This window comes from Desmodus rotundus, chromosome 5 (assembly GCF_022682495.2).
Source record: "Desmodus rotundus isolate HL8 chromosome 5, HLdesRot8A.1, whole genome shotgun sequence".
Classification (NCBI taxonomy): Eukaryota; Metazoa; Chordata; class Mammalia; order Chiroptera; family Phyllostomidae; genus Desmodus; species Desmodus rotundus.
The window spans coordinates 162,615,683-162,632,325 of NC_071391.1; the positions used below are offsets into that span (position 1 = coordinate 162,615,683).

At 55.9% G+C, this 16,643-nt stretch overlaps 1 protein-coding gene across 4 annotated transcripts in view; it reads right to left on the bottom strand.

The window, feature by feature from the left end:
* Positions 1 to 663: 663 nt before the first annotated feature.
* LPIN1 (lipin 1) overlaps positions 664 to 16,643 on the bottom strand; it is a 95,715-nt gene continuing 79,735 nt past the window's right edge. For 3 of the 4 annotated variants that reach the window (XM_045189603.3, XM_045189604.3, XM_024552470.4), the window contains 6 exons: positions 16,437 to 16,585; positions 15,863 to 15,949; positions 11,359 to 11,511; positions 6,559 to 6,673; positions 6,156 to 6,259; positions 664 to 3,104 (listed from right to left, as the gene is read on the bottom strand). In XM_045189603.3, coding sequence (XP_045045538.2) covers positions 2,945 to 3,104; positions 6,156 to 6,259; positions 6,559 to 6,673; positions 11,359 to 11,511; positions 15,863 to 15,949; positions 16,437 to 16,585 — 768 coding nt within the window. In that variant the 3' untranslated portion in view covers positions 664 to 2,944. The other variant, XM_071221580.1, reaches the window with a different exon arrangement.

A 16,643-nucleotide genomic window follows, 5' to 3' on the forward strand; every position in this document is an offset into this window, starting at 1 on the left:
GCCAGCCCTATAGCTTAGAGGCCACTGAAATGAGTCCACCTAGCTGACCCTAAGCCATCCATTCTGGCCTACCCTGCCTCCTGCACAAACGCCAAAAGCCCAGGCTCCCCCACGCTCCCGTCATCTGCTGCCCCAACAGGCGGGTGCTTCCCCACGGGGCCCCACCTCCCACTTCTCAGGCCTGTGAGAGGACACACTTGGTTCTCCTGAGCCTCTCCAGTGTCTTCTCTTGTGGCTGCACCCGACTGGCCACCATGTAAAAGGACCCAGGACAGAAGCCACTTGGGTAACAGCCACGTGGGAAACACTGACTTGTGGACCAGGCTCTGAGTGGCTCTCCAGGGACAGCATGTCAGTGAGACCTCCCTGCTCCCGAGCCACTCCCATGGGTGGGAGGCAGCCGGTGGGGGGGGGGAGGGGGATGGGGACGAGGACACCCTCTCCTCTCCTCTCCCTTTTCTCCCTCCTACCCTCCCAAGCCCAGAAGGTCGGTATTTTACCAAAGGCATCAGAAAACGCTGATTCTTTTATTCCAAATTTTGAATAGTTCACAGTCTTTTTTTTTCCTTGAGAATAAAATGTTTGGTATCACACTCTAGAAAATCAGTAACCTAATCATTTCCCAAAAAAAACGTTTAGAATTCACACACCGGACGTGCAGAGGTCGTTCATGGGTCTCTTTTATTACCGTAGCTTCCAGCTGTGCATCCGGCAGAACACGGTACTGCAAGGATGCTCATCCCCGCGCAGGCGTGTACACACAGATCAGGGGTCGTACGTAACACACATGAAAGGAGTGACCCACACCTGAAACTGAACGGGGGATTCTCTTCGAAGGTGTAATCATTTCTCCACCGTACCGGGTGTGCGTACATGTTCTCCATCACAGCTGATAAACACTTGTCACTCCGCAGCCTTGCAAGGCGGGGTCGCATGCAGCATTCTAGCACGTGACCGCGGGGCCACCAGGTTGCAGTTGTGTAAACACAGATAAACCAGCGGGTGCACATGCATAAGTGTCGCCCAGGGACAAATCTCATTTCCCAAAGCAACAAGCCAGGTGTGAATGTTACTGCCTGGGGGTGGACGGGGTCCCACTCTGAACTTGACCCAGATCCAAGTGCAACTTTCTGGAAGGTGGGCTCTGGGTCAGAGTGCTGCAGTGCGCAAGGCCAAGGTAGCACGCTCACACCTGCCCAGGAGTGGGCTAGAGCGCCTGGGCCCACAAGGGGCAAGCGGCAGGAGGGGCATGCCACCACTGTGCCCAGACGCGCTCCTCCAGCAAGGAGCACCAGTGTGGCCTCCACAAGCCCAGAGCTCCTGCTGCGGTCACAGCGGTGAGAACTCACCCCAAAACACCCCCGTGGCAGAAAGAATGAGCATGGGCTCAAGGTCGCTGATGAGCAAGCCCAGAGTACTTAAGGCAGGATTTTTAACTATTCTTATTGCCTCCCAAAAGGACTGTGCACATGCGTGTTTGCGTTTCTATGCAAATTGGCGGCCGTCTCCCCTTCTCTGTGGGGCCCCTCTGCTCCCCAGCCCCCTACCCCCAACCGCGTTCTTTCACAGAAAGAGTAACATTCCCCACAGCTGTTCCACCTGCCAGCCTCCCGGGGCTCTAACAATGCAAGTTAAGTAGGAAAACACTTCAATCAGTGGAGGAAAATGCTCTTTAGAAAAATAATACTTCAAAAAATAAAGCAAAATCTTTTACCAAAATAATTCTTTGACTTTTCAAATTGTTCTCTGCAAGCCAATTTAATAAACAAGTTAGGAGAATCATCTCCTAGTGGCTTAAAGAATGTCGCTCGGACCATCGTTTCTCCACTGGCCCTTGATTCGAGTGGGAAAAGCCGAGGGAAACACAAAGTATGACTCAGATCCCAAAAGAAGGCCAGTGTTGTGAGGTTTGTAGACTAATGCTCTGCGGATGGTCGAACGTGTATCTTTGCAATGTATCGATGACAGTTAAAAGGGAAAGAATATGGCTAAGTACTTATAACAATAACCCAGTCAGAGGAAAGTAATAAATAACATCTACAAAGACTATAATTTAACTTCTTGAAACTATTTTCTTAAAACCAAGCAATTTCTTTTGAGAGCTTCCAACGGAAACGGACCTCACTACCCTTCGGCGCCGGCTCCGTTCAAGTGCACGGTGTCAGTGCCCCCTTGCCGGTGAGAGGCTGCTTGCCGGTGGAATGCTGGACGGGGATCACGGAACCACTGCCCCGGCAACATCTCCTAGATCTGAACTTAAGGCATGGCGGAGCTACAGAGAGCCGGACAAAGCCTGCCACAGGTGCATTAAGGCCTAAATCCTCCAGCCTCCAGCTGCACAGAGGGCAAAGGAGATCAGCAGGTCACACAGGCTATCTTTAGCCAAAGGGATTTAAAGGGCTTGTCGCCCAAAAATTAGACCAGTCAGTGAATACTGCAGGGGAACATCCGCAAGGCATGCCCAGGACAGTGAGGTCTGGAGTCCCTCCAGAGCGTCCCCCCAACACCCCAGTTTGGGTTGCATGACCCCACACACCCCTGCTGCCGGGTACAGAAGGCAGTGTGGCCCGCACTCCACAGTCATGCCCATCAGGCATTCCTGCTACACTGCCCCCAGCAGGGCCCGGCAGCCGCCTCTGCCCGGGGTCGTGGGTATATGCTGCACACTGACCATAGCCAAGGACACACGGCAGGCCACGGCCGGGGAACGCCTTCCACTGTGAAGGCGCCCGAGTCGTCACCTATGAAGCGCACCCTTCGTAGTAGCTGACTTAGAAATGTCAGCCCTCGAGGCCACGGGGCAGGGAGGGTGCATCTCAACTCTCTCTGCTCTCGAGCAAGTGACTGCATGCCAGGCTCCCGAGCTCCAGTCCTCGGCTCCCAGAACCTGTCCTTCAACGGGGAGCAGCCCAGCTCGCACGACAGGGGCGCCCGCTCGAGGAGTTCACGCTGAGGCGGAATGAACGTCCTGGTCCTCAAACGGGGGCGGCGGCTCTCTCCAGAAGGTGAAGTCGCTGAAGGTGTCCGAGCAGGGGAAGTCGGAAGAGTGGCTCCTTTTCAGCAGTGGGAAAACGTGGTCGACCACCTCACAAAGTCGCACGTACCTGCAAGGAAAGCGACAGCGTCACTGCCTCCCAGCGACACCCAGCCGAGGCGCACACCTGCCACACTCCCCGCACTGTGTTTGGAAACTGGGAGAAAGCCACAGCCCTGAGGAGCAGACCCGGGGGGTGAACACAACAGAGTGGGTCTAGAATAATTAATTCCTCAGCAATTAACAGGAAATCGAAGGGCATGCCAAGAAGGAGTCGAAGAAGGCCCCACAGTGAGGCGACGGGACCCAATGTGGCGTGGAGAACTGAGGAGGAGGGCAGAGCAGGACAGAGGAGGACAAGAGGACAGCAGCCTGGCAGAGGGACGGCCACCCGCCGTGGACCTCACGCGTGGGCACCACAGGAACGGAGCCCAGCTCTCTGGAGCATTGTGGGACTGCGTCTCTGTGCAGTGAAGAGGCACAGGGCCCTGGGGTTCAGGAGATACAGATTCGACTCTGGCCTTGCCATCTATTCGCTGTGGGATCTTGGGAAAATGGTTTTGTCTGCTAAGCCAAAACCCGCCCCCCCGGCCCCCGTGAAAGGCAGGCAGTGAGCACCCCACGCTGTTCACAGGAGAATTAAGTTAAGCAGAGTATGAGGCAACACGCTCACGCATACTGCATGGTCACGACATGCAGTCAACAAACAATCACTATTAGGAAAGAATTAGCCCTGACTAATGAGTAGCTTTAAGAAGAAAAGCCATCATTGGCTTGAGGGTCACGAGGCCTGGGACCTGCTCGCACCCTACTGCTGTGGAACCCAGGGCAAGTGTCTTGCCCTCTCTGGGCCTCAGGCTCTTCATCTTTCTTGAGCATGGACTTGGAACTAGACCCGTGTTTGTCAATGCGCCCTGTAATTCCCTCGCTCCATTTTCCGTATATTCCCAAGAAGTTGTTGCACATTAGTTGCTGTGGCCTATGCTGCAAAAAGAAAGTTGCTGTACTGCATTGAACATGCATCCTCAGACCTCTGGGCGCCTCCAACCAAGAACTGTGACAAGCCCGGGCCTCTCTGAACACCCCAGAGTCCTCCCTCACAGTCACTGGGTCCCTCTCCAGTTCCAATTTGCTGAGAACCAAAAGGGGCTTTCCAAAATCCAGCCTCTAGGAATTAGCGTGTTCTAAGGCATAAAATGGCTTATTAAGTAAGAATGAATGTGTGTGTTTAATAAAGGACCTCCAAAGGACTTCTGAGAAACATCGTGCTCGCATAAAACGAAAAAAAAAAAAATCTCCCTTAAGGAGCAAGAATTATGTCTTTCCTGGGGATGAAAACAAACGTTTACAATACCTCCTGGCTTTAGGACGGATTTGTTTGAGTTCTGTGGCTGTGGGAGGAGGCCGTCCCCTGCGGGGCAGTGGGGGCAGCTCACCCACCGCTCACTGCTGGGGTGTGGGGCCCCAGCCCAGGACACTGTCACGTGCTCTGAGTGAGCGCCGGCCCCGCCCCATCCCCCCGTGCCTGTCCCGACAGCCCTCCCTCCTGTGCAGGGCTCCTGCAGGGCACGGCACCCAGGGGGCATGCACTTAAGCCCCCCACCTGTCAGGACCCTTAACCCTCAAAGACCTTTCAGGTGACCCCTCAGAGCCAGTGTCCCAGGTTCCAGGGGGAGGGCACTCACTTGGCTTTGAAGTGGTGGTGCCAGTTCAGCCCCAGGTGTGGAAAGGGTGCTTTCCGGGGGAAAAGGAGGCCCTCCCTCTCTCACAGGGACAGCCACGCCCCAGCCCCGGCTTCAGACAGCTTCCCTCAGCCACACGTCAGCGGTCCCATTCTCATACGTGGGGCTCCACGCTAGGCCAAGTGCATTCAAGCTGGGTCTCAGCGAGCAGGATAACCTCAGGGGCCCCCTGGGCAAACTGTCGTAGACGCTGGACTCCCTCTCCGCGGGCCCCTGAGAACGAGACCTACCCCTCGGCTGCTGCCCGGCAGACCCCTGTGTCATTCCCAGGCAGCGTCCCATCGGCTGGGAGTTCTCTCTGACCCTGAATAAGAGTCTACTACACCTTCTCTAGACTCAGGAAGCCCTGTCACGTGGGAAGGTGACAGGCTGGGGAGCCAGGGCACAGAGGGGGCTCTGGTGTGCTCAGGGGAGGCCTGGCGTCATCAGGGTGGCCACATGGGACTCTGGAGGGGAAACTGCTGAGAGAGGACTGAGTGGAATCAGCCCCCACTGCTCGTCCGGAACTGTGGCGGTGAGGCCAGGTTGGACTCCACTGGGGGATGGAGCTGGAGAGTGACAACATGCTCCAGGGAAACCCAGATCGGCGGCCTCCCCAAACCCACAAGGGGCCCTGGGGGAAGACCCAAATGCGCCCATTGCAGCCCTTCTACCGAGGACAGTGCCGGCAGGCTCCCCGGGGTCCCTCGGGCCAGCAACTATCATCCAGTTCTGCAGAGACGAGGCCAGAGACAGGCAGCCACGCCTGTCTGCCTGGGAGGACAAAGCTCCCAACTCCTGGGGTGAGGAAACGCTCTCTGCTCCAGGAAGAGAGGAAGCCACAGTGAGAGACTCCAAAGTCAGGAGAGATGCCGCAGCCACGCAGGACGCCTCCCTGCCGTCACCCAGCCCAGCCCTCGGCCGCAGGAAACCGGGCGGGACCACCACTGCGGGCGGGGTCCTGGGAGGGGTCCTCACCATGGCGCGCAGGCCAGTGTGTGTGGTGGCAACACTGCTGCAGGCCGGGATGCGAAGGGACACACCGTCCCCCCGCTGGAACGCCCCGTGATATTTCGGTGCGGTTGCCCTTCACCTCGCGTTCCAGCTCTGAAACCTAACTTGGCGACTCACAGCCACTAGTTCTCAAGTTCATTCAACTCCACTCTGGAGCGGAAAGTGACCACGAGTCTAAACGTTCCACCCGCAGGGAATCTGATTTAATCCAGATTGTGCAAACCTGAAGTTCTGGACAAAATACGAGAGTTAAAATCTATTTTCCTTGTAGGAATAAATGGTTAAATATAGGCAACAAGGACCCACAGGCACACTGTGAACAGCCCAAGACTGTTCCAAAATTCGGATGGCGGTGACGGCGGTGACCCAGGGCACGGGGTACTCACGAGGAGATGTTGGTCTTGGCATGCTCCTGCACCAGCTCCCCTTTGGGGTTCACAGTGAATATCCTGTTCAAGGACACTCCCACTTGCTTGTATGAATACACGTCCTGTGTTTGGTGAAGAGCAGGGAAAAGGAGTTCGTTGTAAATACGAACACATGATACTTGGATCTGATGCAACACTACGCCGTGTCCGTGAACCAGAACTACGCTTCCAGCTAGCGAAGGGGAAGAACATCTCCGGATGCGAAATAGTTTGTAGTTCCTTTGCCTTCAGATGCAGGCAAATGCCTTTCGCCAGCCCTTCCTAGTCTGAGGAGAGCCTGGCCTCACATACAGCCTTTCAGGCGACAGCAGCCGGGACGACAGGGACCCCCAGAGCGTTGTGCACCCCGGCTACTACTTACCGCAGGCCGGTTTCCAAAAGCAGCATAAAAGGGTTCTGTATTTGGAAAAAACAGGTTTTTGATGTCTGTCAAACACTGGACTTTAAACTTTTCTGGCTTCTTTTCGATCACTTCTCTGTTAAAACAAACAAATAAATAATGGAGCAGCACGAAAGGGTAAAAGCTTCGTCCGCATGGAGCTACTCTGAGCCGCCAAGGATGCCGCGACCCGAGCAGCCCTCGTATCTTCAGAGGCTGACTGTGCGTCAGTCTGTTCTGCTGACCCAGAAAAGCACTGGACGGGAAGGGAACCCCTACTTCCGAGTCCCCCACGACGGAAAGGCTGAGGACACATAGTCTCCCGGTGAGCCGAGGAACACGAACCCCAGAGCACTGAAGAGAAGAAAACGCCTCCCACCTCGTTTGGAAGCTAGCTCAAACTCAACACCCAAGGAGACAACGTGGGAGCCCCACGACAATTTCTTCGTTTGTCAGTGTCAGTGCGAGCCTTCCAAATCATTTCAAAACTTCATCAGAACATGTCGGGGAGACCTAAGTAAGTGCAGAAAGGTACCATGCCTGAACTGGAAGATCCACATTATACAGGGGATGGTAACTCTCCCCAAATTGGTCTCTGCAGACGCACTGCCACTTCAAGCAAACTCTCACTAGGTTGTCTGCGTGTCTCGTGGCCCTGGACTCTGATGGCCGCAGAGAAGCGCGAAGGCCGGAGGCGGGACACATGTTTACAGACACTCGACGCACGACCACGGCGACACTGGACGCAGGACGAAAGGGCAGTCTTGTCAGGAAACCGTGCGAGGACAATGGGCTATCCCTCTATGGAGAATGAAGAAAAGGGACCTACTGGACATAACGTGGAAAAACCAATTCCCGGCCGATTACAGACCGAAATGTGAAGGGCAGCAGGTTTAGGAAAGATATAGACTAACTTCATACTCATGGGTCAGGGAAGGCTCTTCCAACACACAGAAAAGCACAAATCACGGTGGAAAGGAAACGGCCGGCTTCATGAAACCAAGCATTTATGTTCATCGAGAGCCATGCACCGGGGAAGGCTTGGCAGCTCTTGCAGCAGACGCGTGGGGGGCAGAACCTGAGACACACAGACACTCTCACGGCCAGAACGAAACAGGACGAAGGCCTGAGCAGCCAATTCCAGAAGACGAAGCCCGAATGGCCAATAAACATACGAACGGAGCCGCCGCCTACCCAGCGGACTAGCGACGACGTAGGAGGCCGGCCTGTGGGCAAGAACGACGAGCAAGTGGGACACGCCCACGTGCCGGCAGAAACCAGTTTGAAAACGCAACACAGCGAATGAGTGTATACTTCCCGGCCCTGCGACTTCCTCCTAAGTGCACGCCTTGAACCACCTGCCATGCGTGGCGGCACACAGGAAGCGCCGCTTCTAGCAGCCAAACACCAGAGAGGACTCCAGTGCCCATCGGCGGACGATGGAAACCGCACAACTAAGTAGCTGCGGTGGAGTCACACGCAGGATCCTACCGAGGAGCGCCGTGAATGGGTCGCGGTGACACTCAGCCGTCTAGGGGACAAAACCAAGCACACGGTTCGTCTCTACAAGGCCCACGACTGTGCACAACTGAACATACCGGTCAGGATTAAAAGCCAGGAACATGAACACAAAATTCAGGGACAGCGGGTACCGTGACTGCCGCAGGGCAGGGGCAGGGGTGCGAGCAGCAGGACTCGCTTCACCTGGGGTACGGGTACACGGGCGTGCACTGCCTGGGCGCCCTCTATCCCCTGCAGGCATCTTAGAAAAACTCTCGTCCCTTCTCCAACTGTAACTCAGTGATGACGACGGGGAGGAGCACCAGACAGCGCCAAAGGCCCAGCGCTGCCCCAGGCTCTCATGGACTGCCAGGGACTGCAGGGCCCTCCTGAACACCAAGGGGACTCGTAACTCGAGGCCCATGGAGACACGGATGGGTGACTGCCCGACGGTCTGGACTGAGACGTAACTGACGTGTAATGTGGCGTTAGTTTTAGGCGCACGACGTAATAGCCCCATACGCACACACTGCTAAACAACTGTCACAGTACGTCCAGTTAACACCCGTCACTGCACATAGTGACGCGTCTTCCTGCGATGAGCAGTTCGAAGATCCACTCTCGTAGCAATGATCTTACGATTTTAAGTCTCAAACTTCAATCCACCGGGGAAATCACCCAATTTCAGCTTCCTGCTTCTCTCTCTCCCTCTGTCTCTCCTACGCACACACTAGCTCAAGCAGTTCAAATCCGCCCAGGAACGCAGAGCCCCGGGGGTCCGCCAAGGCGGATCTGTCCGGCCCTACCAGCTGACGCCCCCACCCCGTGAGGCTGGAGCCGCACTTACTGGCAGTGGGCCTGTGCTAATAGTAAAGGGCTTACGACAATGACCCAAACAGCTCTGCTGCCACAACCAACCGGGGCGGCAGCTGAAGAGTCTCGGGACTCACAGCCGCTTGCCTTCCTCACGGGAGAAGCTGCTGAACCAGAAGACCAGGGCGAGTGACACAGACTCTCTCAACTTCTTTTTTCAGACGTACTGGGCTGGCCAAGAAGTCCGTTTATTTATTTTTTTTTTTCCGTACAATGGCTCTAGTAGGGCTTTGTTGTCTTGAACTTCATTGGAAACAATTTTGTTAGATTGTATTGTGACAGCTGTCTTATCAGCGTGCATTAAAAAAAACTTATCAAAATTGGTGAAATTTCGTGCAGCCATTTTAATATTGAAGATGGAAGAAAATAAGCAACATTTTCAGAATATTATGCTTTATTATTTCAAAAAAGGTAACCACGCAACCATAACGCAAAAGAAGATCTGTGCAGTGTGTGGAGGCGCTGTGACTGATGGAACGTGTTAAAAGTGGCTCGCGCAGTTTCGTGCTGCAGACTTCTCGCTGAGTGATGCTACCCAGTCAGTGGGCCAGCTGAAGTTGATAGCGATCAAATCAAGACATTTATTGAGAGCAATCAAAATATACAAACCAATAGTTATTGGTGAAAATGAAAAGTGTGTCTTCTGTTCTGCAGAAAAAAACCCCATGAACCTTCTGGCCAGCCCACTGTTTCCTAGACTCACAGCATTTCGGGGCTCAGAGGGACGTGCAGACCCTCTAGCCCCATCCTGTCGCTTGGCAGCTGAGGACACAGACCCAGCAAAGGGGCAGCACCACTCATTAGTCACCAGCAGCGTCGGAGGGTGGGGCTCCAGTGCCCACTCCAGACCCCGAGCATCCCACATCGAGAACTTATTGCTGCCCTATGCCGTGCACACACACACCCCAATTTACACCCAGGTGGCGCAGTCACTGCGGCACCCGATTCCCGAGTCTCACTAGGGCAGGTCATGGGCTCACGGCAGACTTCCCATCAGCTCTGGGGCATCTAAGGCCGGCCCCACAGCTCGGCCCTGGCTGGGAGTCTCAGGCCTGGCCATCCGGAGTGCCTCCAGCTCCTGCAAGGGAGCACAGCTGTGAGGGTCAGGCTTCTGTTTTTAATAATTCCCCATGAGGACACAGTGACATATCTTGAACAAGAATATTTAAATCAGTGGTAGGAGGTCAAGAACAAAAAGGTCAGCTTTGGACTTTGCCTAGCAAAGCCTTAGTGCTTAACATACTACTAAGCACTTGTCACAAACTGTGCGCATGACCAGGGAACACTTCATTAAAATATCAAATCACTGAGTGATCCGTTAAAACGTCTGGATTTCTACTGAGGTCTACGTCGTGACCCCTCACGGGACTTGGAATACACCACGGCACCCACGGGTTTTGCCTGCACTTTCTCCCCGGAATGGGCCAGTTTCAATGTAGCACCTCTTCCTGCAGGAAAAGAAACGACTGCTCGCACAGCACGGAGCCGTGCTGGAAAAGGCTGCTGTGGAGCTGAAGAGAAACGGTCCAGAGGATCGGCGGGGCGCTGCGGCCCGTCTGCACTTTCCACCGTTGGCGTGGTCAGAGCAGCAGGCGGCAAGTCAGGTCCCCAGCTGAGGCAAAATCACGACAAAGCTTTTCTTCGGACGTTCGAGACACGACTGCAGGGCACACGCGTCCAGCCCCTGGCAGGACCAGGGTCCCGTTACGGCCACAGCAGGTTATGCTATGAGAGATTCTGGAAGCTGCCCGGGGCCTCGGGCTGCACAGAGGCTGCCAGCTCTCCCCTCCCCAGCCCCGGAGGCCAGAGTCCGGCTGGGCTGCCCTGACCAGAGCCAAGAGGGCCGAGGGAGGAGGGTCGTCAGAAGCTGGCTAGTGGTCTATTGGCACACCATTAAAATAAACAGCGACCAGAACTCCCTGTGAGGACGAGTATGGTGGGAGTCCAAGGCCAGGCGAGCGGTGGCGTCTGGTACGAGGCCCATCGAACGCGACCTAGGTCCCCGACTGGACAGACTGCAAGTTGATCGTCTCAGACTCAGCCAGGCAACACGGGGTGGGGAAGGGGCATGAGAGCAGGGGGCGGCCACCACAAAAGGGGTGCAGCACGTGGTCAGGGGACAGAACATCACTGTGCCAAGCGGAGCCAGCTCAGCACCACTGAGCCCTAGAAACCGGAGAGAAACGAGACCGGGGAGGAGGCGGCAGATCCCAAACAGCCACGTGATGCCAAGGACAAGCAGCAAAGGGAACATGACTTCAGGGTGATTTTCCCGGCGCCTAATACAGAGATGGGAGCCGGGTCGGGAAGACCGTTCAGAGGTCATTCTGGCAAAACCACAGGGGAGGGAGAGGGAGACAGGGCCCGCCCCGGGCAGACCCGGGCGGCATGGACAGGCAGCGGCCCTACCTGTGCAAGGCGGAGAAAAGGCTGCTGGGGCTCAGCAGCAGGGGCCCCTGCGGCAGCACCGTGCCCCTCTCGTTGACCCAGTGCAGGTAGCCCCTCGTCATGTCTGCCATCCCGATGGCACGCGCAGAGCAGTAGAGAAACTTGTACCCGTTCCTGGAAGAGACAAATGGCACCCTCAGCGGGGTCGCAACATGGGGCCCCTGCGCACTCACAAGCCCTGACCCGCATCTGCCCTGGGAACATGGCGTGGCGGCCGGTCCCCTCAAGGCCACATTCCACAAAACCTTATTACAGATGCCACCCCCTGGACTGTGTCTCCTCGCCAGCCACTTCTTCCCCGACAAGTCGCCATGGCGCCCAGTGTCCCGGCCTCTAAAGGCACAAGAGCTCTGGGGTCCTCGGGCCCTATTTCTTCTCCCCCCATCCACGGCTCTAAATGACACACCCGGACCGAGGCGGCAGCAAACATTAGTGACGCTGCAATATGACAGATGCACAGCTGGTCTGGGTTCCTGGCACAGAGCCTCCAAAATCCTCGGAATTCCCTCAGCGACGGGAGTAGGAAGAGCACCCTGTACTGTTCCTAGGCTGCCCCTTCCACCCACACCCGAGTGTCTGCTCATGAGGTAACGCATGCAGGGTGGGGGCCGGTTGCTGGAGGAACGAACCGGCAATTAGGTCTCAGACACCAATGTGGAGGATTGAATCCAGAGTGCCTAAGTACCAATGCCTCCGTGCAACCCTAACCAGTGGGGTTCAGGCAGCTTCCAGGTCGGGAGTGTACCCACACGCTGAGAAGACGGCGCACCCCAACTCCACTGTGGGGGGTCCCTTCTGGGCCTCACTCTATGGCCTTCACCTGGCTATTCATTTGTATCCCTGGTAATAAACCAGTAAGCATGTTTTCCCAAATTCTGAGCCCTTGTAGCAAATTACCAAACCTGAGGAGGTGGAAACCACCGGTTTGTAGCCAACTTGGGCAGAAGTGTGGGTAATCTGGAGATCAGTTCCTCCCTCCAGCATCTCAGGTAGAGGCAGCCTTGTGGGGACCCCCACCCACACTCCTGATACAGCCTGACCATCTCCCTGCCCCCCATCAAGTCTCCACACGGAAAAGAAAGCTGAAAACTTAAGATTTAACCCGGTCGTGCTCACAGCCCTCCCACACCTTGCCCTCTCTCGGTCAGAACCCAGTTCCTTGCCGTGACCTGCAAGGCCAGTGAGCCCTGGCCCCTGCCCTGCCCTCCAACCCCACCTGCTCCCCGCAAAGTGCATGGGGGTTCTCGCCACCCCTCCCACTCGCTGGGCTTGCTCCTGCGCTGGACCCCTGCACGTGCTGTTCCCCCACCAGGGACACTGTCCCCCCAGACCCTCAGGGCTCTGCTCAGATGCCACCCCCTCAGAGGGCCCTTCCCTGCTCCCTCTGTGTAATAAAACTCGCCTGCCCTTGCCCTGTCTGTCTGTCCCTGTGTCACCTATCACTGACATTACATCGCAGTCCCTCGTCTGCTGTCTCATTAATCCGTACACTCCCTGAGGGTAGGGACTCTGTCTCACTCCTGGTGGGAACCCCTGTGCCCAAAGCAGTGCCTGGCACGGAGCAGACACTAGGGAAGTGTCTGCTGGAGGAGCGCGTACTAACTCCCCACTTCCCATCGACTCCCAGTCCCCCACGAACACCACATGCTGGCCACAGGACTGGCTGGCAGCGTGTCCTTTAAAAGAAACACAGGAATGTTTTAAGACTAAAGAGAATCTAGAAACATCAGCTTGTTTGGACTACAGGGATGCATCTGAATGAACATCAAGCAATCTTTCCAATTAAACCTCTTTGTGCTTGAGCTGTCTAATCAATGTGATCTTTAAAAAATAAATTACTATTCCTGTATATAGCTCTTCACACCCAAGTCCTAAGCTGCCACCTGCAGGGAGGGCTCTGAGATGCTAATTTCATTCAAAACTCGCTTTTCAAATGCACTTCCTGGTGGCTGTTGTCACCACCCAGCTGTCTGGCTCCGAGGTCATCCCTGAACTCAGCTGGAAAAGCAGCTTGAGGAGGGAGAACACGCTTGTAGGTAGCAGCAGGGGCTGGCTTCCCGGGGCCATGAAAGCTGTCGGGGACACCAGGGGCTCCCATCAATGCCCAGACACCCCAAGCCCCTACAGGCCACAGCCTGGCGGCGGCGGAAGGACCACTGCTCCGGGGTCATGCACCTCACTGGTCCCCGGTCTGGGTGCCTCGGGGAACACGTCAGACTCAGCACTCAGAGGAGAGCGTCCCCTCCTCCCGGCCCTAAGGGAAATGCAAGAAGGCTTCCGACTGTTCCGGATCCTCACCCACACGGCTCACTCACACTACACGGGTCGGTAGAGAAGAGGGCTCGGGTGTGTTTTGGTAAACTGCACAACTTTATTTTTCAAGAATATTTCTGGGAAAATCCAAATAGACACAAATCAAGAGAGCCCCTCCCCTCAAAAACGCTACTGCTTTTTTGTAATGGTTCAGTGAAGACAGGAGTAGATCTGTGTTCCAAAAGCCACAGTGAACCAGGCTGTGAACTGTGAGTTACTCAGTAGCCTGACCCAGGATGGTTTCTGTCAACCCAAAAGAGACCCAGTTGTCAGTGTCATGCAAGTCACTGAAAAGCAGCCACTAGATCCTCCTAAAAACAGATCTGCCGCTGGCGCTGGCGAGGGAGGCTGTGGGCAGAGGGCAGGGAGCGGGCAGGCGGGGGAACTGCGCAGGGGACGTGGATCGGCTCCTTGCCTGTGCTGCGCCTCTGACCAGCAACTCCCCTTCGTGGAGCCCACCTACAGCAGCCTGCGCGCGCCTTCTTCAGTTATTCGTCTGCTCGTTACACCTAGCAAACGGTGTAAGCGCGTCTGCCTCTGCTGGCAATGGTGAAAAAACGGAGACTGCCTACCAAGGTCATCAACGGAGGACCAGATGCAATGTGGTTTCTCCCTATCGTTGAAATGTGTGCGGCAGGTAGAAGAGGTGAACCTGCCCTGGCTGGTGTGGCTCAGTGGACTGAGTGCCAGCCTGCGAACCAAAGGGTCGCCAGTTCACTTCCCAGTCAGGGCACATGCCTGGGTTGCGGGCCAGGTCCCCAGTAGGGGGCACACAAGAGGCAACCACGCATTAATATTTCTCTCCCTCCTTTTCTCCCTCCCTTCCCCTCTCTCTAAAAATACATAAAATCTTTTTTAAAAAAAGAAGAGGTAAATCCGACATGTAATGGAGCGTAAGGGTGTATTACGTAACTGTTCACGGTACCCGTAGCAAGTGCATTACCTTGGCACTTGAGCACAAAGGAAGAAGGCACAACCTCTGTACTTTTGAATTTGTCTAATTTTCCTTATTTCTCTCTCTATTTAAAAGAATCATGTATTACTTAGGATTTTTTCTAGAAGAGACCTAGAAAAGTAAGGTCAAACTCGTCATCTGGGCATCTAAGAAATCAGAAGTTTCGGATTCCACCAGGAGAGAAGGTCCCCTCCCAGCACCCCTCCCCCACTGGAGCTCGAGGTCCAGGAGGCCAGAGACTGCGTCTGCTTTGTTGTCAGCCCACACACCTGTCACAGGGCCGGGCACTCAGTAAGCACTGGGCAAGTGAATGAGTGCGGAGCAGAAAGTACGCCCTTCACTCACCTGTGCGCACAGAGGACTGGAAATAGCACTGAGTGCCCACTCCTCCCGACCCTCGCCCCAGACAGGGATCACAGGTGAGCCTGTCAGGCTCCGAGCCGCGGGCCTGGGCGTGGCCCTGACACTCACCAGCTGGGTAAGTGCCTCACCTTCCCCCCATGCAGCGGTGGTGGGCCTGTCCCGAGTCAGCCGCAGGCACCTCCCAGCCCTAACTGGCTGGAGAACAGGATGCCAGGAAGGGGTGGGGGTCCCCAGTGGGCTCGGAACCCTGGGGACAGACGAGAGCAGAAGCAGTGGCCCTGGAGCTGGGCAGACAGGGCTGGACTGAGTTCTGCCTGTTAGCAGCGATGGGAACTTGGACAAACCGCTTTAACTCTGAGTGGGTTTCACTCGTCTAAACACAGAAGTGATCTTACATGTTGTCAAAATCACCCTAAGACATGAGCGAAGCAACACGTGTGCCCACCCCCCTGCCAGATGTCCAGGCGGGGGCCCCACAGCAGGTCTGTGTTCTGGCCACTCAGCAACGCGCTCCCCAGACCACGGCTAAACCCTGCTGGGAATCCGCACCCTGGGAGCGTGACACCGTCTCCGGGCAGATGTCAGACTACGATTCGTCACCCCCCTATCTCCGACACTCCTCGGCGTGACCCGCGCCCCAGTCCCCCACCCCCCCGAAAGCTGCCACCTTCTTCTCTCTCCATCAGCTTAGGTCACTAACCGCTTCCTTTCTTGTCTCTCAGCACTGAACTCAGGGTTCCCACCGCCACGCTGCGGACACCCCAGGCTGAGCAGGGTGTCACCCCAGCAGCCCACCTTCTGCGTGCAGCGCGCACGCCAGCAGTGCGTACTTACTGGCTCACTTTATGGTACAGCTTAGCGATGCCCTGGTGGGTCCAGTCCTTCCCGAGGGTGGGCAAAATGTGGCCGAGAGTATCTGATCTAAGTAAGGGTAGAAATGAGAAAAATAACATGAAGAGGGCCTCGCAAAAGGGAAAATACTTGGGTTCCAATTCACGGCACCATAAATGCCTCGTGAAAACTGCCAAAGGACCCACCACTTACTTCCTAGACAACAGAAACTAAAGCAGTCACCTGGGAAGGCCCGGGAGGAGGGGCTGCATTAACACACAAAGGGCACCTGCCGTCGGACCGCCCCCCCACCCCATCCCCTGAGTGGCTAAGCACACATGAAGCCCCTCGGAAAGGCACTCTTCAGAGGCGTCCACGTGAACGACCCGAGGAGCCGGCCCCCCAGGCGGGAACCACCAGCAAGCCCTCCAGGCAGCTGGGTTTAAGCAGCAAAGGCTCCGCAAGCCCAGACACTGGACAGCACAGCCCCAGCACCACAGAAGAGCACCAAGCAAGGTGCTGGCCCCGACCCACAGGTCGCGAAGGTCGGCTCTCCAGGGGGAGTCGGCGGACCCACCTAGTGATCGTCCCGTCGATGTCAGAGATGATGACTTTGTCGTCCCAGTTCCACAAGTAGATGGTGCCCTCACAGCGGCACGTGCCCTGGTACTGCGTGGTGACGCTGAAGACGACGTCGTTGGGGCCGTTCTTCAGCTTCAAGCTTTTCTGGAAAATACGACGTGCCCTCTTGAGGGGAAGGCCCAGGCTAGGGGACAAGCCTTCC